This window comes from Spinacia oleracea, chromosome 3, assembly GCF_020520425.1.
Source record: "Spinacia oleracea cultivar Varoflay chromosome 3, BTI_SOV_V1, whole genome shotgun sequence".
Lineage (NCBI taxonomy): Eukaryota > Viridiplantae > Streptophyta > Magnoliopsida > Caryophyllales > Amaranthaceae > Spinacia > Spinacia oleracea.
Window position 1 is genome coordinate 37,618,008 of NC_079489.1, and position 23,528 is coordinate 37,641,535.

Sequence of the window (23,528 nt, forward strand, 5' to 3'; positions counted from 1 at the left end):
TCATATAAATTTATAATTGAATCCACAAATTTAATTTATTTTCAGTCGTATTTAAATTAATTCATGATTTTAATTTTAGTAAAATAATTAGAATAAATAAAATTTATTATAATTACAATATTCAAAATTAAAATCCAAGAAAATAATTTAAATCATTAATTTAAAATTAATTAAAATTACGTAAACTGAAAATTTCAATTAAAATTTTTAAAACGATCTAATCGTGACGCAACATCACCACGCAACGCACAGCAATAGGCCACATGCACACAGCCATCGCTGGCCATGTGCGCGCAGCCCATGCGCTGCGTCGCATCGTTGCTGCTCACCATCGCAAGGCACGCGCCAGCGCTCGTCGCAACAAGCACGCTGCTCACCATCGCTGGGCGCAGCACTCGTCGCACGTTTGCGCGAGGCAGTGCGCGCTGTGGCGCAGCTCGCTTGCTGCCCACACGCGACTGCTCGTGCCTTGCTCTCGCCCTTGCCCATGCGCCCATTGCACACAGCCCACGACACAAGGCAGGGCTGCTGCCTTGTGCTCGTGCACCATGCCCTTGCTCGCTGCATTCGTACCGCATGGGCGACGAGCTCCCTTGCTCGTCGTCGCATGCCCGCACTATACAACACCCCTTAAGGATAACACGTAGCGTCCATTGCTTTGTGCGTGCAAGTTATATGAGCGAATCGCATAAAAATTAAAAATTTATTTTCAAAATTAATGACAAATTAATAAATCATATTAATTTCATAATTTTAGGGCGAAAAATCGAAAATTTATTAATTTATTGATTTCGATTAACATGGATTCAAGTCTAGGTCATAAAAATTTAAAATTTAAAATTTAACATAAATTTACAATTTTTATGGTGGTTTTTAATCATAGGTATCTAATTAAATTATAACTAATTATGAAAATCAAATTAATTCTAAATTATTCCAATTTTCAACAAATTAATCATAATTACAAATTAGATTGCATAATTAACAAGGCTAGGCATTCAAACTTGTTAAACATATACAGTAGGTCAATCAAAAATTCAAGATTTAACAACAAGAATCGCAAATATTTAATTTAACATCTTAAATTTACGAAATTTTGCGTTCGAAAAACTAAAACCTCCGAAAAGTCATAGTTAGGCTTCGAATTTGAGAATTCTGGATCTGGCCTTTAACATGTCTTTTGTAGAATGCGTTTTACATGCGGAATTGACACAAAAATCACTCGATTTGGATGAGTAACGAAGAAACTGCCGAAAAACTGCGTACGTATAATTAAATAAACGCAATTTGCAATTAATTAACAATTACGAAAATTAATCACCCCTTTTAATTCTTGCAAATTTGTAACATTTAACCATGTTTATGCAATTTAGATTATGAAAATAATAAGAGGCTCCTGGTACCACTGTTAGGTTATGATACATATGACAATTCATAAATCATGCGGAAAAACCATAAAGCCAGGAAAGCATATTATTTACACATAATCATTTAGCATAGAATAGATGCATACATGTTGTAGCGTGCCTTCCCTAGCTGCGCCCGAACCGAACAAGAACAAGTCTTTAGGACTCCAAATGTCGTCCCTACGTAGATAGTCCACAGTACGTCCGGATCCGCCTCAAGTTAGACCAACTAGAATCGCCCTTAAGGTGCTTAGGAATTTCGGCTAGTGTTTGCAAATGTATGGCTGATTTTATTTCAAAAACTTACCCTTTGAATACTTCAATCGTTCCCATAAATTGTGACCCTAGGCACCTATTTATAGGAGTATGGAAAAGGAATTGTAATCCTACTAGGATGTGGATTTGCTAGTTAGAACTTTATTAGGACTCTAAATAACAAAACAAATCTAATAGGATTAGGATTTTAATCTTTGCACAAATCCTAATAGGATTAGGATTTCCCGCACAAGCATTGCACGAGTCATGCACCCGCGCAAGCCTTGCGGCCCACGACAGGCGCACAGCCCACGCTGCTGTGCTCTCGCGCGCTCGCGCCCTTGGCTGGGCCTGGCCTTGCGCTGGGCCTGGTCGAGGCGTGCGTTGGTGCGTGCGGATCGTTGGGCGATGGCCTGGCTTCGTGCTGGGCCTTCGTCTAGCGGGCTCTCGTCCGATGCTAATTCGTACGATACGCTTCCGATTAAATTCCCGATTCCGGAATTCATTTCCGATACGAACAATATTTAATATTTCCGATTCCGGAATTAATTTCCGTTTCGAACAAATATTTAATTTTTCCGTTTCCGGAATTATTTTCTGATTTCGATAATATTTCCGATTCTGACAATATTTCCGTTTCCGGCAATATTTCCGATTTCGGCAATATTTCCATTTCCGATAATATTTTCCGATACGTACCATGTTTCCGTTTCCGGCAACATCTACGACTTGGATAATATTTATATTTCCGATACGATCCATATTTCCGTTTCCGGCAATATCATCGTTTTCCGGAGTATTCATTTCTTGCTTGTGACGATCTCAGCTCCCACTGAAACCAAAATCCGTCGATTCCGAATATCCATAGATAGAGTATTTAATGTCATTAAATACTTGATCCGTTTACGTACTATTTGTGTGACCCTACGGGTTCAGTCAAGAGTAAGCTGTGGATTAATATCATTTATTCCACTTGAACTGAAGCGGCCTCTAGTTAGGCATTCAGCTCACTTGATCTCACTGAATTATTAACTTGTTAATTAATACTGAACCGCATTTTTTTCTTGTGGTCCCCACACTTACTCACATCATCTATTTATTATAATAAATAATTCACCCACTACCCTGCTTTTATCTTATTTTAATAAATTCAACTCAATCTTCTAAAACTTTGTGCCGGTGAGAGTGTACATCAATTTAAATTTAGGAGGAAGTATTCAAAATCAACTCTGGCGACGTGAAACATCTATAAATACCCCTTAATGAATCATGATTTTGAAAAGGAAAAAAAAACCCAGTCCTTAGTCCTTAGAGTTTAAGTTAATTTATTATGACAATGCCGACAGTTTTAAAATTCAGTCTCCTATATTTGGCTCTCCTCCTCATCTCTCACCTGACCTCCACTACCGCTACCGACTTTCCACCCTGTAATCCCGACGATAAAGCCGTCCTTTTAAAAGTCCGAGATCATTTCGGCGGCCCTAACGGCCGTCTTTCTGACTGGGAAAACGATACAGATTGTTGTTCAGAATGGAGTTTCGTTGGGTGCGGCATGAACAGCGGTCGTGAATACGGACGTATCAACACCGTCACCTTTAGTCGCTCATGGGGTCTTTCTGGGACCATTCCTTCAGACTTGGGTGACTTGCCTTTCCTCAGCTTCTTCATTTTAGCAGACAACATCAATGTCACCGGAACTATCCCTAAGTCACTTGGCAAGCTTAAGAACCTCTATCATCTCGAACTTGACACCAACAGTTTAACAGGGCCAATTCCAAATGAGCTGTTTAAGTTAAAGAAGCTAAAGGTAGTTGATCTCTCCGGGAATCAACTATCAGGGGCTATTCCACCGTCTGTGTCTTCATTATCGTCTCTCTCGGAGTTCAACGTCAACCACAACAAGCTCTCCGGTTCCATACCTCCGCTGCCAAAGAGCTTGAAAAAAGTTGATCTGAGCTACAACCAGCTTTGCGGCCCCATTCCTAGTGGGTTAAAGGGGTTTAGTCCAGCAAGTTTTAAAAACAATAAGTGCCTTTGTGGTCCTCCTTTGGTTGCACAAGGTTGTAAGTAAATTATTTTATCTTGGGAACTTCACTATTACTGTTAAATGTTCTACTCTAAGCAAATAAAGTGAAGCCCTGATTTTTCATTTTAGGTATTCAAATCTAATCAACTCTATGGAAATATAAAATAGTTTCATTTCAGTAATCGAACAAACTCGATCTTCTTTCACTGTTTGAGTACTTGTTCAATTCTTTTTTACGCGGACTTAAATTTCCCCAATATTCAACGGATTTGAAAATTTTAGACTCTTATCCAGAATTAATGAGTAGGACCAGTAGAGGTGAGCAGAAAAAATCAGGTACTCAGTCCCGGATCCAGAACCGATAAACCATTGGTTCCGAAACTAGAACTGAAATCGTTGCGACCGATTCTCGATCCAAAAATTAGGACCCGGTCCTAATCTATTTCGGTTCAGGTTCCTAACTTTTATTATTTATTAGGACCCGATCCTAAAACAAATATTTATTTATTAGGATCCGGTCCTAAAACAAAAATTAGGACCCGGTCCTAAAACAAATATTTATTATTTCGAAAATGAACATTTATTTATTTATTTGGCAATGAACATTTATTATTTTGAAAATGAATATTTATTTATTTATTTGGCAATGAACATTTACTATTCCGGAAATGAACATTTCCTATTTTGGAAAAGCATTTATTTATTTATTTGGAAATGGACACTTATCTATTAATTCGAATATGAACATTTATCTAATTATTTTGCAATCCTCATTTATTCAACCAATTTAGAAATGAACATTTACCTATGGATTGTGAAATTAGTAGTTACTAATTTTAAAATGAACTTGGTTATTGCATTACTTTGTTATTACTTTGAACATAATTTACATATATTGAGCAATTAAAACATGTCAAATAACATATTTTACCAAAAAATTAAACATTTTAGGCACTGCTTATGTAAGTTTGTACTTGAATTACAAGCTATTGATAGAAAGCATCCACTTATTTTTATATATCTTCAACTTGAATCTTGCTTTTGATGTAGTCTCGAGTTCTTATACTTTTGAATGTGTGTATGAAGTGTTATTTGGACACAATATTTGACTTTCACGGTTTCAATTTCCTCATTGTTGTAGACTGAAAATGAAAGTAGTAAGTAATTTGATATTATGCTCACAACTAATTAAAAATGAACATTAACTGATTTGAAAGTGATGAGAATGCAAATAAAACAAATAGGTTATAAAGATACAAGAGTTTATAAGATGCTCAGTAATAGAACAAGAAATAACAAATAATACAAAAGGTATAAACAAATAAAACAAAAAGTATAAATAATTTCATTATGAACATTAACCACATGATTATTGTGAACAAACAAATAAACAAGAAAGAACAAACAATTCAACAAAAAAGTACAAACCTTATAAAAAAAAGAACATAAAATCTCAGAAGAAAGAACAAACAATGCAACAATTATGAACAATTTTATGATGAATTAGAAAAAAACATGAAAGAATAAACAGTACAAAACTACAAAAGAAATAACAAAAAATACATGCACTTGTAAAAACATAAAAGATCAATGAAGATCTTAATTTCATTATGAACATTAACCAGATGATTATTATGAATAAGTAAATAAACAAAAAAGAACAAATAATTCAACAAAAAAGAACAAACAATATAAAAAAGAACATAAAATTTCAGAAAAAAGAACAAACAATACAACAATTATGAACAATTTTATGATGAATATAAAAAACAACATAAAAGAACAAACAGTACAACAACAAAGAACAAACAATACAGACGCATTGCTTTTTTTGGGGGTACGGCCAGAGTTGGTTGTACCCGGGTGTAGCAGTTAGGGGTTAGTTGTCCTATAGTGAAAAGAGTTTGAGTTAAAATCCCTAATGGGTCGAGATTTTCTTTATATTTGGGCCTAGAAAGTTTGCTCGTAATATTCTTTTGCATTGTTTCTCTATTTGTTTTAAGTTCCTTTATAATTACGCAAATTTGGCTAACAAGTTTTATATTATAATTCACCCCTCTTTTATTGTGTTCCATTCGAATAACACTTGCTCTCTCTTTCCCTTATTTTTTTCCCCATAAAACAAGAATGCTTTATTAAGAAATTCATTAATTAAATAGTTATAGACACTTAATTAATACTCTCTCTGTATTTATTTAAGGGATACACTTGCTTTTTCCGGCCGTATTTATTTAAGAGATACACTTGTCATTTTTAGTAACTTATAAACCCCTAATTAAATAATTTATCTACACTCCACCCCATAAAATGACATGGTCCCCACTTGTTTTACTTATTAAATATCAACTCTACCCCGGCCCACTTATTTTATTACTTTATTTCATTCAATTTTTTTTCTTAACACCCGTGTCCTGCCAAGTATATCTCTTAAATAAATACGGAGGGAGTACGAAGTAGGTAACTTATGAAATAGTATGAAAACAAAATTGTCACTTGGAAGGTGCAGTCAAATGAGGACCACATAGGCACTTATTGTGCTGAAAGCTTGTGCGGCCAAATTTAGAGGGGTCGTCTGCATGACTGCATGATGAATAGATCAAAAGATCTGTTATTCGGATGGAACACTACAAGAGGGGGGGTGAATTGTAGTATGGAACTTGCTAGCCAATTTTGCGGAATTATAAAGAAACTTAAAGCAAGTAGAGAAACAATGCAAGAGAGATTTTACGAGGAAACTTTCTAGGCCCAACTAGAAAGAAAACCTCGACCCACTAGGGATTTCAACTTAAACTCTTTTCACTATAGGGCAACAACTCAGTTACAAACCTATAAGAAACTCGGGCATTACTTGAGTTCCTCTACGAACTCAAGTTCCCAATAGTTGTACCTCAAACAACTACGCTCTCACTGACTTCCCTAGAAGTCTCTCTTGACTCTTTTGCTTCACTCAAAGCCTCTCTGCTTCTCTCTCATAGACTTCACTCAAAGCCTACCCAAATACAACCGGAACTCACTCAAGTTCCTACCCCATACACATCAGGAACTCACTCAAGTTCCTGCCCAAAACTTATACAAGAATTCACTCAAACCCTTGACAAATTACCCATTACAAGAGCTCACTCAACCCTTGAACAACTCTTAAAATATAGACATTTGATAATTGATTAAACTCTAATATGTAGAGAGTGAATAACTGTAAAGGAACTCGAAACTGACAGGAACTTGGAACTGCAGGAACTGACTCAAAAACGTGGAACAAATATATTTTCTTTAACTACCTTCCACGTAAACCAGACTCTGTGGAATGACTGAGAAGTCAAACACACTTGAATGAATGAGAAAGCTCTCCTTTTATAGAGGAAGAAACCTCAACCACTTTCTCCATAATCTTCTCCACTAACAACCACTAAGCCCTTCAATTTAGGCATGATCCCATGACTTTAGTCAGTAGAGAAAATCATGGAGTTAGGTCCAAGCATAATCAGATTTTCCATGATCTCCTATTATTTCTCCACTTATGTAGTTTTTTCAAAAAAACGTAAAACAATGATTTTAATTTTCTAAAACAAAACCTTTTATACCTGATTTTAATAAAATAGAAAAATAAATTTTATTAAAATAAAATAACTAACAATCAGATTTTATTTTACAAAAAGATTAATTCTTTTTTATTTATGAAAAATAAAATTTTAAACACATTAAAAACGCAAAAGATATTCAAAACAAATCTTAGATTAAATAGGACTTTATTAAAAACGAAATTTAAATAATAAATAAATATATAAATAAATATATGATATTAAAATCAGAATCCTAACCTAGATAAGATTTTACAAAAATTATCTTTTATTTTAAAAACATAAATAAATAGAGTTTTATTAGGAGATAAATACTCAAAGTCAAAGGTAAATCCCTAACAACTAGGAGTTTTAAAAGCCACGTCATTGACACTTAAAATTACCTTAAGACTAGGAATATTATAGGAAAATAAACTGACGTTATTTCTCATAAGTTCCGACAAGTTCCTTTTGGCACCGTGTTCCTTAATTATTCAAGTTTCTACATACTTACATGAATCCTAGAAAATAAACTCTTATTTTCTTCTTCATGCTTCATGATGCTCCAACTCAAGAGCCTCATGTTGATAGTTCCGCCTCTGAAACTTCTCCATGCTTGTTCCTACTCAGGAACTTTATCCTCGTTGTTCCTCTTAGGTTCTGCTGAGGAACTGATCTGTTTGTGTTCCTTTGAAGAACTCTGTTGCTGCTTGGATACTTGATTTATTGACTTGAACTCTTCATGTTTGTTTCTCATCAAACCTATATTTGTTTAGTATACATATTGGAACTCAAACATAGGTTAGTCGTTTGCTAGTTATCATCAAAACCATAAAGTCGGTGATGACAACCAATACAAGCAAGATGAAGAAAACTAAACTAATAAACAAGTATGCAGTAGTTAAGGAAACAAACTCTAAGTCTAATGGTACACTTATATAATTAAACTTAGAGTTCCTTTCAGGAACTTCACTTCTTCTTGTATATATCTTCAGAATCTTCCAATTAAATGATCTGTATTAACCGTCATTACTTGTTCATGCACATGTAAACAATACACACATTAGTTAGATAATCATCATTTGTTCATAATCATCAAAATACTCAACAAGATCGATAAGAGTCGTCGGTGGAGAATGATGTGTGGAATTGGATCATCGTTACTATTTATAGTATGACAACCTAAGACGTACACCAGATTTTATCATCTAGAGCTTAGCTGTTAGCATTCTTTTAATTCTTGACAACTTGGCCACTTGCTATATACTTAACTTCTGGCGTTCTTTGTTTTGTAGTCAACATTACGAGCGTCCACCAAATTGACTAAGGGGTGTTGTTTGTGTTCCTCTTACAACGTATCGATCCCATTCATCACTATCAATGTTAAGGTCTAAGAACCAATGGTATATATCTTGGACTAGAGATAACATTGAGAGTATGTATATAGACATGTAGTAGGACAAATTTTTGAATCTCCTCCTTTATTTGTAGTTTTTAATATATGTTGTGGTTGCTCATACGTACCAAAAATGTTAACGTCCAAAAGATCAGAACCATGTTAAACACCATCATTTATTTTATCACGTCGACGTTATTCTGTCCGATTTATCTTGCTTAGTATTCATATTGATTTACACTAAAGAGCATTACAGAACTTTCAAGTTGAATTATGTTATTTTTTTAAAAAGTGAAGGTCATTATAAATTACAAATATGAGAAGGAGATTCCGAAAAAGGATGTATCTTACATGGCCAATACAACTTTTTGAAAAAGGGATCAATGGAATACTCATTCTTAACGTTTCAAGTACAAAAAAAAAAAAAAAAAAAAAAAGAAGGAAGTTACAACGTACTTATAATGTAAAAGTTACATTTACCTCATTGGCTTATTTAAATAACTTGAATTATGCATTTGAAGCTTACTAACGGCAAGGTAATAATGGTGGACCGCACAAGCATTTGTTATTGGAAAACAATGTAGGCTTAAACCTCTTTAATCGCCTACCAGTGGGTATCTTCCCACAAAGCTGATTGAAGCTGACATCAATACCTTTCAAAGGCAACTGTCCCAGTCGTTTAGGAAGGGAGCCATAAATTTTATTATGGCTTATGTCGAGATAATTCAAACTTTGAGGAAGATCAACGTTAGAGAAATCGAAGTTGAATAAATTATTGCTAATGTCTATAAACGATATGACAGTGTTGTCCTTAGAAAACAAAAATGAGGCATCCCCGGTAAACTTATTGTTGCTAATAAGAAGTTGCGGTAAATTGGCGTTGCCAAATGACCTTGGAATCGGGCCGGATAGGTTGTTAAAGGAGAGGTAGAGATATAAGGCTTTGAAGGAGCCAAATGAGGGTGGGATGTTTCCGGTGAGTTGATTTTGTCTGAGGTCAAGGAAGTTAAGGTTTGAAAGGCGAGAAAAAGAAGATGGGATTGGGCCTGAAAGGTTATTGGAGTTGAGGAAAAGTTGTCCCAAGCTCTTGATTGAGCCAAAGGAGGTAGGGATAGAACCAGAAAGCATGTTATTTTCAAAGCTAATGTACCTGATCTTAGGGAGATGGCTTAATGATGAAGGGATTGAGCCGGTGAGGGTGTTAGAGGAGAGATCGATGACGGTTAGTTTCTTAAGTTGGCCTAAAAATTCAGGGATTGATCCACTAAGATTATAGCCGAGTTTAAGTTGTTCAAGATTGGTCAATTTTGCTAAGAAGAGGGGAATTGGGCCAGAGAGGTGTGGCAAGTAGGATAGATATAGGGATTGGAGGTATGGGAGCTCTCCTATGGAAGCTGGGATCTCACCTACGACATCATAATCAGAGCTAATTAGAAGATTAGTAACACGACCATTGGTATCACAGTTGATCCCAACAGTCCAATTCGTACAAGGATCAGTGTTTGGATCCCAACTCACGAATGTGGAGGCATTACCATATATATTGAAATGCTTTTTTATCTCTAGAAGGTTGTTTTTATCATTTGGGTTACATTTAGATGTCGAGGAACCTAGATTAAATGATAAAACAAAGATAAGTAGAAATGTGTTTAGGAAAAGGTTATAAGACCATTTTGAAGTAGGAGATAGCATGCTTACATTTGCTATAGGAACTTTGTGTTTGATGAGAAATATAATGGACGAAGAGGAAGAATATATAGATATAAATGAAACATATCTTGTGATTAATCAAGTGCGGCAAGTCTCATTCAAAGTAGAGTTTGTTGATATGAAGACAATTGCATTACGGAGTATTATATTTGTCACCTCTCCAACTTCTTATTCACATTGACAACAAAGTATTTTTCAAATAGGGGGTAAAGCCATAATTTCAACAATGGCGCCAATACTATTTGTCAAAGGACCAACTCAACCAAAAGCTTAAACTGATGGTTGAAATCCCGAGATTAGTTTTATACTCTATCATGCCCCTCACATGAAAGCCCTTTGGGCTTGAAGTGTGATGCAGAATAGGTCTCCCCATACCCATCGCAAAATATTCTATTTTGAAAGGAGGGGTGGATGTGATATGAACCTGTGACCTTTGTGTCACGCTGGCTCCGATACCATGTCAAAGGACCAACTCAACCAAAAGTTTAAGCTGATGGTTGAAACCCCATGATTAATTTTATACTCTATTACTATTAAATTAATTACCAAAAATATAATGATAAGGAGCATGGGAATTGGCATCAAAATTGCCCCCTCCCCCTATCATCCCTAGCTTGTTTACTCTTTGTTGATAATAGCTTGCTCTTCTGTAAAGTCAAAATAAGGGCTTGTGAGAACCTCCGTGATACTCTACATAAATTTTCTCTTATATCAGGATAATTGATTAACTTTCATGTCGATTGTCTTTTCACAAAAGGTCAATAATTCCAGAAATATTCAATTGGCTAGCTATTTTAATATATGTGACCCCGAAATCTTTTTTGGGCAGATATCTAGGTGTCTTTTTAAATTACACGAAATTTATAAAGCACAATTTTCAACACTTTGTTGCTAAAGCGGAGCAGAAAATGAATAATAGGTCGTCTAATATAGTGTCCAAAGCCGGTAAGACTGTTTTAATCCAAAGCCACTTGGAGGCTCTTTCCTCCTTTGCTATGACTACCACCCGTCTCCCGAAGACCATTACACATTCTTTGGATCAAATAAATAGGAATTGTTTGAAAACAGTTCCCCGAGAAACAAGCTACACATTCTTATGAGTTATTGGGATAAAATTTGCCAACCTAAGTCCCAATAAAGACTAGGCTTACGCAAATTAGAAGCAGTAAACACTGTCCTTCTGGAAAAACTAGGTAGGGTTTATCAGACCACACTAACTTCTGGGTCCAAACCATTTATACGAAATACTCGAAACACAATAATTTTTTTTGAATACAAGCCAAAAGCTAAACCCTCCTGGATTTTGAAGAAAATTCTCCAAATTAGGCCCCTTCTTCTAAAAGGCATAAGATGAAAATTTGGTAATGGTTCTGGTATTCTTTTCTAGCTAGATATTTAGTGTCCCTCTATCAATTTAGTAACTTTACTTAATCTCGATCGCCTAATATCCAAAATTTGGGCATCACAGTTGATCATTTATTTCTTCAGACCACCAATGAGATATTCAGTCTCTCATATCTTGTTCCTCTACATATAGTACAGATAATTAAGAGTTTTTCGGTGCTTGTTTTTTATCTTATCGGTAACCTTGTTGGGTCTTTCCAGCAATGCTGAATTCATAGTCAAATGCTACTTCGCTAGCTCATAACCTCTCTTCTAAAGCCAAATGAGAATTTTCATGATTTTGAAACTCGATATTACCCCTAAGCTCAGAGTCTTTCTCCGGAAGTTACTTCATGATAGCCTTCCAACTCGAGCAAATCTAACATATGGAAATATTCTTACTTGTTGTCCTCTTTTCACTAGCCAACTGGAGACACGCGCAAGACCATTTGTTTTTTCTTTGCCCTAAAGTTACAGAGTTTTAGGATTCAGTTGTTTCTACGTAATGGTTGGGAACTCCCATCCAGTATCCCTCTGTCCTACACCTGTTTCGGGACCTAAACCCAAATATATATATTAGACTCCTGGCTACAGGATAGTTACGTCACTTTGGAGTATATAAAAGTCTCGTAATGCACTCATCTTTCGGCTGTCACCTTTCTTGATTTTTCTGTATATTCTAGGGATTTTCATATTTTTACGGAATGGAGTATTCGCCCCAACCTTGATTCTATGGATATAAAGCATGATTTCAGACAACCCTCGTCTTCTCCCGTGTTTATTCGAGTGGCATGGTCTCCCCCTGCTCCTGGTGTGTTAAATTTTAATTTTGATGGCTCAGTTCGTGAAATCTATGGGCACAACATGGGTAGTGATTAAGGATTACCTCGGAAATTACATTGTTAGTCGTATTTATAACCTAGAAGCCTCTTCTCCCCTTGTAGCTGAAGTCATGACCCTCCGCAATGGTATTTTACTTGCAATAGAACATAATATGAAAACATATATTTATAGAGGTTGATAACCTTCTAGTTATTAATATTTTGTAGGGCAAACACAATGTATTTGGAAGATATATCCAAGTACTTTTTTCATGACATCAAGCAGTTGCTGACTCATTTCAACACTATAGATTCACGACATGTTTACCGTGAAGCCAATCGTACAGCTGACTATGTTGCAGCTTTAGGTCACCTTGTCCAGATACATCAGGATATTGATTCCTTCATAGATAGTAAATTTTCTCATTTTCGTTCTTTAGATAAGTTAGGGTTCAGTTTTGAGAGAAGACTTTCATAACTTTTGTATTTTTCCTACTCAAAAAAATTAATATTTTTTTAACCAAAAACATGTTTAATAGTATGTACATTACCTCCGTTTCAAAATAATCTTTACAATTTTCGGTTTAGTACTTTTCATAATATTCTTTACATTTTGTTTTATACTATTTTTCCCTCATGAACAGAAAAATGAATGAAATTGGTTAAAAATTAGTGAATACAAAATGTTTAATAAAATTAAGGAGGTAATACGAAATTACATGTTATGAGGTGATAAATACAAAAACGTAAAATTTAAAATGATCAATTTATATCGCTGTCGTACCGTTTTGGGGATTAAATTTATTGTTTTACTCTTGGAATTCGATCTTCAAACCAGAAATTATTTCTAAAAATAAATCTGCCGTATTATTTTCATATTAATATTAACCATTGCGTAATATTAAATTTTCATTTTCATTTTCATTTCCATTTCCAAGAATTTGCGGCATTAATTGCACGGTGCTAATGGTTGACCGCACAAGCATTTGTTATGTGAAAAATCAGCAGCATTAGTAAAATTCATCAATTGGGTACTAGTGGGTATCTTCCCACAAAGCTGGTTGAAGCTCACATCAATTATTTCCAAGGGCAATTTGGTAAGTTGATTGGGAAGGGACCCAAATATTTGGTTATGGCTGATGTCGAGATACCACACACTTTGAGGAAGATCAACGTTAGAGAAATCAAACTTAAAATGATTACTGCTAAATGCTAATGTCTATCCATATCAAAGCCGAGATGAAGTTGTTGAAGATTGGTCAATTTTGCTAGGAATATGGGTATTGGACCAGAGAGGTTTGGCAAGTAGGTTAGATATAGGACTTTCAGGTATGGGAGCTCTCCTACGGAAGGTGGGATTTCCCCTTCAACATCATCATCAAAGCTAACTAGAAGCTTAGTAACATGACCATGGGCATCACAGTTGATCCCAACAGACCAATTCGTACTAATAGAGGATACTAAGGGTATACTCATAATTGTACTATTGTACCATATTATTATATATATGAGCCCTAGGCACCCTTATTAGGATAAACCGTATCATTATATTCACACGTACAACAATCAGTGTTTGGATCCCATCTCACGAATTCCGAGGCGTTACCATATACTTCGTATATTGAAATGGTTTTTGATCTCAACAAGGGTTTTTTTTTTATCATTTGGGTTACATACAGAGGCCGAGAAAGCTAAATTTACTGATAACAGAAACAGAATTAAAAAGGGGACAATATTAAAACACCATTTTTGACTAGGAGATTGCATGCTTATTTTTGCTTTTCAAATTTTGTGTTAAGTGAGAAATACTGTGAGGAAGAGATTCAACATTTCAACATATATTGATATATAGATATGGATCACCGACATCTTGTTCTTTTTAGAATTATACAAATTATTAACAGGGGAGGTGTATTTATAATTGTGACATATCATATGTTTTACTTCAATCTTAATCACTAGCTGCTTTAGATTTCTGTTATAGCCGATAATATAATACTAGCAAGAAATCTAGACTATAACTTTTTTTTTTTTTTTTTACTGCATTTTGCTTTTTTAGAGCAACACAAATTACTAATAGGGGAGATAGATTTAAATGTACTGCATTTCATATGTTGTATGGTTGTACGGTTGTACCTGAATGTTAACCATTGCGCCAAACCTTCATTTCATTTAAAGCCGATAACATAAAACTAGCTGTATGTCAGGCCCAACCCTAGGGGGTTGGCGAGGGGTAGGGGCAGATCCAGGAATTTATATGTGGGGTTCCAAAAAAATTATAATTTTCTTTCCTTTTAGTGGCTTAAAGTTGAAAGGTAAATAGTCGAAATATTATAAACGCCTTAATAAAATATGTGGAGAATTAAAAAGCTTTAATTTTAAGTTTTCATAACAATAAAACTCAATACCTAGTTCAAATTACAACAAAAACTTGACGCGATTGCAATTTAAAATGAAAATAGTTTTTCATACTTTGAAGGAGATTTACTTATTACAATAATTATATTATCACTGAACAAATAGCACACAATGACCTTGTGGGAATTATAAATATATATATGAAGTAATTATTTAGACCTCTAAAAAATTCAAAGTAACATGCAACTATAAGTCTATGAAAGTGAAGTATTACATACATTATTAGAAGTATATCTTATGCAAATTCCGAAAACTTTTTGAAGAAAAAATAACACTACTATTTATTTTGTGTGTTTTTTATAAAGAAAAATCATGAATCATTATAGATTTATAGAAACAAAAACAATAAAAAGTGATGGAAAAAAACCACTTACAAAGGGGGAAAAATGAAGGATTTAGAGGACTAACGAACGACAAATAAAAGATTAAAAAAATTGTTAAAAATATCCTTTAATGAGGATTCGAACCCAACTTCCTTCGGTAAAAGATTAATATACTGTAAAATGTATTTTTTACAGTATTAGGCCCAATGCAAGACACTAGATGCAAGGGTCATTTGTCGACGCATTCGCGTTTTCATGCCTACTGCAATAATTTTAGGCGTTGCATCTGATTGGAAAAGTAATAGTGGGTTCAAGAAAACGAGAGAATAAGGGGGTCCAAAGCCCCATCAAAAATTGAGAATTTGGGTTCCGAATATCACATTTGGTCTTGGAAGAGCAGAGCCACAAAGGTGAAGTGACGAGAAGAGAAGGGTTACTCGGTGTAGACACCTACTTTTGTCCCCATTCCCGGAAGGGAAGGTTCGATGATGAGAACATAAATCTCCACTTGGCAACGCATCTCCTATAAAATAACGAATCTCGATCACCCTTTTTATTTCAGCCAAAACTGCTATTTATAGAAACCTACTAAAAATGGTAACTGCCGTAAGAAGTAGTTGTTAAAAGTGGCAAGACATAAAAGATAGAAATCTGTCAGAATTAGGTGTTGCACTCCAACATAAAGTTCTAAAAGAGATAGAATTGGCAAAGGAATTCTATTCCTGTTATAATTCGAAAATAAGAGTTACGTATTAATTAAATTCCTAACGAACCCAGAGTTCGTAACGGGCCCAGACGCATTCCGTCATAAGTTGATACGCACTAGGAAACTCGGATAAGTCTCAAAAGCTCCGTGATTAAGAGTCGAAATCTGACAAAATGCTCGGCTCAGACCCTATTTTCAACGCCCGGGTCTGGGCGCCGAAATCTTCGGCGCCCAGCCCTGGGCGCTGAAAATACCTGGGACGTGTTGTCTCCGAATTCTCTTTGGGTACGGATTCTAAAGTTCTATCTTTCCACCAACTCTTTCCCTATAAATACAACCTCATAATCGACGAAAAAAGGACTCACAATTCATAATCTGAGTATTGACTCCAACCCTAAGCCTAAGCCTCACGCTGCGAAATTGATCCCGCGTTCTGTCGCAATCGACCCAAAAGTCGAACAGAACGTATCCTGTCCCTTGTACCTGATGAATTAAGCCTAAATATTGGAACACTGCTCAGAAACCCGAGATTCGTTAAATAAAAGGAGAAATAGCAAAGCCAAGTGGTTAGTTTTCTGAGAACCGTGACGCACCTCTCAAGGGTGCGTCGTAATGTGTCCCTTCGCATGATTCAATCGCTTTCATCACCTTTTTATAAAATTGTTAAACTATTAACTTGATTGATCTATCACGCCTAATAAGATAATACCTTGGACAATTGAATTATCATGCTAGGTACCTTAAATCAATTTAAACAAGATAATCACGATCGATTTAGTATTATGTGTTGCATATTGCTAAAATCAATTCAGAATAGTTTAATAGTTAACGCATGTCCCTTCAATTATTTATGTTGAGCTAGTAAGGATAACCTGCCTCTGGAGTTATCGATGAGCACTCCTCTCGGTAGTTACAGTCCCCCGAACTCTCAATCTCTGCCCTGTGGGTGTACGTTGAGCGATCCCCACACCAGGGATCACAAGGGAACCTATGGCCGTCGTGGTCGAACATAATTGCACTCCCTTTATGTCACGATAACCGGGTTTTGTCAGTTTTCTCATTGTCGTTAAAAACTGAATGGCGACTCCTATATTACTAGTCGATTGGGTGTAAACTCACAGGAAATCTAACTACACTTGATCTGACAACGTCACGCCCACGAGGGACGAGGTCATGCATTAGCCTCGTGCTTTTTCGACCCCCTCACAGTGGCGACTCCACTGGGGAACGTTAATGAAATACTCGTGCTCGTAGGTAATCAAAATAGCCGAAGGGTGAAACGATCCTGCCCCGCGTTTATTTCCTTATCAAGTTTGGACGATTTGAAAATCAGCATATTAATGTGAACGGACAGAACCGCATAACGAATCTCGGCTCCCTTGGCTTGTTTCATCTCCGGAGTTGGGACTAAGGATACCCATCGCCTACCGGGGGGTGCATACGCTTCGAATGTTGTCCACTCGGCACTTGTCGCTAGTAGTACACCTGTCCCAAACCCAATCGCTCGCCCACTAAGGTCCCTCTCATTGGTGCATGCCCCCTTGGCTTACATCGTGATTGGCCTCTTGGGACGAAATTCGTCTGTTGAATGCACTACCTCGACCGAGGCATGTGTTGGATCTACGATAGAAGCGGTACCAAGCCAGGCGCAAATATTACCCATAGAATCCTATCATAAACTACGTGACATATTATTTCTGCTTTATGTTGTAATGTTAGTTATGTGTAGCGAATTACATGATTATATTATGATTGTGTGTGACAAATAACGCTAGAAAACCAACGACCCTAAAAATTGCCCAAACATTCATAAAACACCGATTGGCCAAAGAGTTATACCAAGATACGTGTTCCGCAACCCCGGGCTATCGCCACAAAGATAAGCGAAGCCTAGGATGGCCTGTGACGGATCCCACAACGCTGCACGACGCGTAAAGGACGTTATTAGGCAAGCACGCAAAATTAAGTCGCATGTACAAAAAATAATACGCGAACAGAATACGAGTACCAGTCAGGGACGCATTTTCAGCGCCCCTGGCTGGGCGCCAAACATTTTCACGCCCTGCGCTGAAGTTGCTGCTTGGCCTTTTGGCCAGGCACCGCAGCCTTGGTGCCCGCGCACAAAATATACGTAGCAAAAAACAAAAATCGTAACAAATTTGCTACGAGGACGTATGAAAAAGCACTCGATTCTAAGAACGACTTATAAAATAAACGACTCTTTGTGTCGTCATTAGGCCTCCTATGACGGCAATGTTCGGCACCAAAACCGAGCAAGCTAATTAAAATAACTTTGAATGTCACACGGGCAAGTGTTCCAAAAATCTAAAAAATGACCAAAAGAAAAGCCAAAATATACCAACAAGAGTGAGAATAGAAAACCGATAGGAAGAGTCAAAAGTCTAGACTAAGTAATGCTTAACTTTGGGCCTAAACTTTAGCTTGTCTTATGCATAGGGCTGGTTCTGCCACTTGGCGTCGATCTGAAAATCAAAGGTTAGTATGTCTCGAAGATACATCACCAACACAAGGTTTAGCAACTCCAAGGTCCATCCGTCACTCCCCCTTTCAAGGATCTTCGATTGCCCAACCTCGATTCGCACCCTCAAACATGTCCATGGAAGAGCTGCGGGACCAAATAGCACAAATGACCCTACTTATGAATCAACTGAAAATGGAAAACGAATCCTTAGCGGCTGCGCAAGCCAAACATGACCTCGATAACGAGAAGAAGATCGAAAAAATGGTTCTGCAGCAAACTATGGGGAGCAAGTATTTCTCCCTTGATCCTGAACCTTTTCCCGACAAACTACTGGAAAATTTTAGTTCATCCAACTTACCAAAGTTCAAAGCCACAGATAATCCCCGTGATAATCTCTTGAGCTTCGTGAATGCCATGAACTTGAAAGGTGTGGACAAGTCCATGTATCTGCCTGCCTTTCCTTTGTCCTTGGAACCTGTGCCACTCAAATGATACTACCACCAGGACCCTAAGCTCTTCCCCACTTGGGAGGACTTTGTCAATGTCTTCATCAAGCAATACTCGTCGAACATGGATTTTCAAGTCACCATGCGCGAGCTGGAAGTCCTCTTCCAAAAGAAAAATGAAGGTTTCACAACCTACTATGCTAGATGGAGGGACCAAGCGGCCCAACTAATCAATAGGCCTCCCGAAACTGAATTGGTCCAAAAATTCATTGACAACCTAGACCCGGCTTATAAACAACATCTTAGATACCTGGGCCTTGATACCTTCAAGAGGGTTTACGATGTAGGAATAAAGATCGAGGATGACCTCACAAAAACAGTACAAAGCAAGCCTGCATACAAAAGTAATACCTACAACAGGGGCCACACGCCTCAAGCCCAAGAGGTCCACGCCGTAGAAGAAACCCCAACCCGAAGGAGCCCCGGGAGGTGGACCCGAGACCGAAAGTTTGCCCCACTCGGGTCGACTCTAGAACAAGCCTTCCAAAGACTAACCAAACAAGGAAAACTAAGGCCCATAGGCCCCACACCCGACCCTCCATTCAAAAATAAATACTGGGTCGAGGGCGCCCGCTGCGAGTTCCATCAAGGAAATGGGCATGATACTGAAAACTGCTGGAATCTAGAAAACACGATCCAGGATATGATAGAGGATGAAATAATACCCCTCCCCAACGTTGGCAAACCCAACAACAACAAGAGCCCACTCGGCTCTTGTCACATCTCTCTCGATCAACCAGAAAATATGAACTTTGACCCTACGGTGTATATTACGCCCCAAGGTGCACCACTCGCCATGGTCCCTATGGATCAAATCGAGAGAGAAGTGTGCGGTGTGTGGGATGATGATGCTGAAGATATCTACCTGTCCCAAGTATCGGGCCAGGACTTCTTTACTGAAACTTGGCCCGAGCACTCTCCCATTGACACCACCCCTCAAGAGCCCGAAGTTGACAATCTCACTCGGTCCGGAAGAGTATGCCAGCAGGATATTCGCCCACCTCCCGCGGACGACATCCCAGTCAGACAGACTCCTGAAAACGTGCGGCACACCACCGTCGCAAAAGTCATCGAAAATCCTCTCTTGAAGCAACTAAAAAGAACCAAAGCCGAGATTACTATCTGGGATCTCATGTGCACTTCAAAGGAACATCGTGAAAAACTTATTTGCTCACTTGACCTCATCTCAGTCCCTACAGACATCACACCTGACTTGTTGGTTAGTCACGTCACTAGAGATGTTGAGGAAAAAGCAATAGTTTTTACTCACAAAGACTTACCTAAAGAAGGAGGCGCCCACAATAAGGCTCTCTATCTAGTGGTTGGATGCAAAGGACAAAACATCCCCCTAGCACTCGTAGATAACGGTTCAGTGGTAAATGTTTGCCCATTGCGAACCGCCCACTGCTTGGGGCTAGGAAACGATGACTTCCAAACCTCCACGCAAGGGGTACGAGCCTATGATAACTCTCGAAGGCCTGTGCTGGGAAAAATCAACCTCACAATACAAATCGGGCCTGTGGCACGCAGCACGGAGTTTCAGATAATTGACATCAAGCCCACTTTCAACCTCCTCTTAGGGCGCCCTTGGCTCCATGACTTAGGAGGTGTGGCTTCTACCTTGCACCAGATGGTTAAACTTAACCATAACGGGGTAATTCTAGAAATACGCGCCCCTCCTCTCGACGTCAATTGTACTATGGTCGGAACGACCGATGCTGCAGAAGACCTTTACGGTTTTCAAGTGGATGAAGTCATCCAAGTCATTGAGGATTACAATTTAGCATTTCTAGATCCGCGAGCGTCCCGGGTCATCCCTAAGATGTTGCTAGCTCAAGGCTATTTCCCGGGAACTCCATTGGGCATAAGGAAGAAGAACAACATGTTCCATCCCCTACCCAACAAAACTAATCCCTTCGGTCTAGGCTATACACCAACGGAGGAAGATATTGCTGACCACTTGTCTAGGCTACGCCTTAAGCCAGCTAAGACAAAACAAACCACCCTTCTTTTCCTATACCAAAGAACCCTTAACGGTACGTTTGTCCGAGAAGAAGAAGAACACCCATGCTGCGACTTTCCTGAACCCTTTGTTCAGAATGGCCTGCTAAAACCCAGATTTGAAATTTTCCATGACTGCCATACTATGGATGAGGCACCCCACCTCACCAAGACTGAAACAGCTGAAATATTAGACAACCAAGCTCTATGGACATTGTTTAACGAATCGAGGCCTATGGAGGACGAGACTGTAATAACCACCCTAGCCCTACAAGATGAAGGTTTCAATCCAACCCGGTTAATCACTCCTATATCAACACCAGAAGAGACCGAGAACGGATGGGTGAAGACATATCAGTGGGTCAATGCAAAGGGAATAGAATTCAAGATGAGTACAGGCGAAGGACCAAAGTTCTACGAGACTAAACCCAAGGCTTGAGCCGTAGAGAGCACTTTAGCAAAACGACTAGTAGTTCTTTAGATGATAGAAATAATAAAACTCTAGAGATGGTCCTAGGACCCCTTAGAATATAGGTTAATTTATTTTCAGTGTGTTTTCCTTACTTTCCAAATTAATAAAGGCGTAAGATTTCTCCTAAAAATTTCTCTAACACTAAACAAGCACTAATCATATTCGCAAAAACAAAATCAAAAAATAATAAGGAAGCGGCCCACTTTAAGCCTAATAGCAAGGCCCATTCGGTCTTGAATCGTGACATCAAAACCAATTCCCGAAATCCGCAAAATAAATCGTACCTCCAAGACATGAAAGTCAAATCCGTGCAATCATAAAAGTCAACCCATGAAACCCAAAAAAAATCAAATCAAAAAGAAAAGAAATCAAACAATGAAAAATGTTACTCAACAAAAAAAATTCATAAAACATGAACCCATCATTCCCACCATTAACAACACGCACCTCAACCCACCCAAAAGCCTACACAAAGATCTTCACATCTTTCACACCCTAACTCCGATTTCAAAACCGTTTTGAGTCACGAATAGATAAAATTAATCCGGACGAAAATGCATCTCACGCTAACAGTCCAAAAAGCTTTCGAAATAGTGTCAAAATTGATTTCTGATGAATAAAAAGTAAGAACAAAAAAGAAATGAAAGCAAGACACATGTGAAAGAAAAGAAGCAACACGCCCGAAAACCACCCCAGAAATCATTTTCAGCGCCCAGATCTGGGCGCCGAAATCATTAGCGCCCCAGTCTGGGCGTTGAAACTCTCTGCTTGCCAAAGTTTACCCAGAAGTGCTCGTCATTTTATCCGCACATACACGGAAAAATAACAAACACTTGGGGGGTACAACACGTGTTCACGTATTCAGATATACATGCCAAAAAAAAAACATGAAAAGGAAACGATGCGCAAAATACATAACTAAAAAATATGGCCTATTTATGGATGTACTCAAATAATGCGCAAAACACATGTACTCAAAAAAAAATCATAAAGAAAATTTCGACTTACGCAAAGCAGCAGATCAAAATAAACATCGCCTATTCTACCGTTTCAAATAATATGTTTCCATCTCAGAACATACTTATCGAATCCGGCATCTTAAAATTCATTTCAGCTAGAACTACGCGCGACCTGATTCTAAGTCAAAGTTATTTAACAAGGATACGTAGGCAATCCCATTTATGGATTCGGTCCAATCAAAAAATATATAATGTGCATAAGTGTTGGAAATGAGCGAATAAAAAAGAGAAGCAAAGCGAGAACAAGAAAGCAAAAGAACCCAGAAAAATAAAATCACGCCTTTATTAATATTTAAAAATAATAAGGAAAACAAAAGTGCTAAGGAATGAAAAACAAACACAACTAAAATAAATAAAGGGCATCTACACCCTAGCAAGAACTACACTACTCGAGTTCTTCCGGATCATCAAATAGAGTGTTGTAGAGGGCAATGTTCGCAGGGTCCACCCCCACAGGCTTCTGTGCTACCCCTATGTCGATCTCCATAAGAACAGGCTCCTTGACACTAACTTCCAAGGATGCCAAGGCCTCAGAAACATTTTCAGTTTGAACAGCTATAGCCCGCTCAGCCTCAAGGGCACAAATAATGGGAGGGGAAGGATTATCAACATCAGTTGGATTAGCCACAGGTTCTACTGGGGGCTGAACTTTTCTAACCCATACATTATTCCGGTGACGATCTCCGCGAGAGCTTCCATTTCTTTTGGGAACAGCAGGCCCCTTCATGTTAGGTACCTTTTTAGGCCTAGAACTGGAACGGGGAGGAATTTCCTTTTGCTTTCGATCAGGACGAGCTTTCATAGTCTTAATGCCATTTTCACGAGAGTTAGCAGGATTACGGTTTTCATACTTAGCCCTACCTCGAGGTATCAAAAGTTCAGCCGGCTCTTCATTTCGAGCCTTAGTTCTCACAGCCTTATCATCGGAACTCATCCACATCTTATAATTCTCGGAAAGACCCACAAAACCATATGTAGTCACGGTCCAACGCGGGAGGCCACCATAATACTTAGCCCACGCTTGAACCCGTGCTCGTGAAAAAACCG

General features: G+C 37.8%; 2 protein-coding genes across 2 annotated transcripts; one reads left to right on the forward strand and one right to left on the reverse strand.

The window, feature by feature from the left end:
- The first annotated feature begins 2,899 nt into the window (after positions 1–2,899).
- On the forward strand, positions 2,900–3,893 carry LOC110792133 (polygalacturonase inhibitor 1-like). The gene has a single exon (XM_021996944.2). The coding sequence runs from the start codon at positions 2,992–2,994 to the stop codon at positions 3,730–3,732; it is 741 nt and encodes a 246-aa protein (XP_021852636.1). The 5' UTR covers positions 2,900–2,991; the 3' UTR covers positions 3,733–3,893.
- Positions 3,894–7,637: 3,744 nt separating this feature from the next.
- LOC110792136 (polygalacturonase inhibitor 1) lies at positions 7,638–10,383 on the reverse strand. Its single transcript, XM_021996947.2, has 2 exons — positions 9,121–10,383; positions 7,638–8,006 (listed from the first exon to the last, which is right to left on the reverse strand). Exon 1 carries the CDS (start codon positions 10,330–10,332, stop codon positions 9,166–9,168), a length of 1,167 nt encoding a protein of 388 aa, XP_021852639.2. The 5' UTR covers positions 10,333–10,383; the 3' UTR covers positions 7,638–8,006; positions 9,121–9,165.
- Between the last annotated feature and the right edge of the window lie 13,145 nt (positions 10,384–23,528).

Coding starts and splice junctions, on each gene's coding strand:
- LOC110792133 (XM_021996944.2), top strand. CDS start 2,992: ATGACAATGCCGACAGTTTTAAAATTCAGTCTCCTATATTTGGCTCTC.
- LOC110792136 (XM_021996947.2), bottom strand. CDS start 10,332: ATGCTATCTCCTACTTCAAAATGGTCTTATAACCTTTTCCTAAACACA.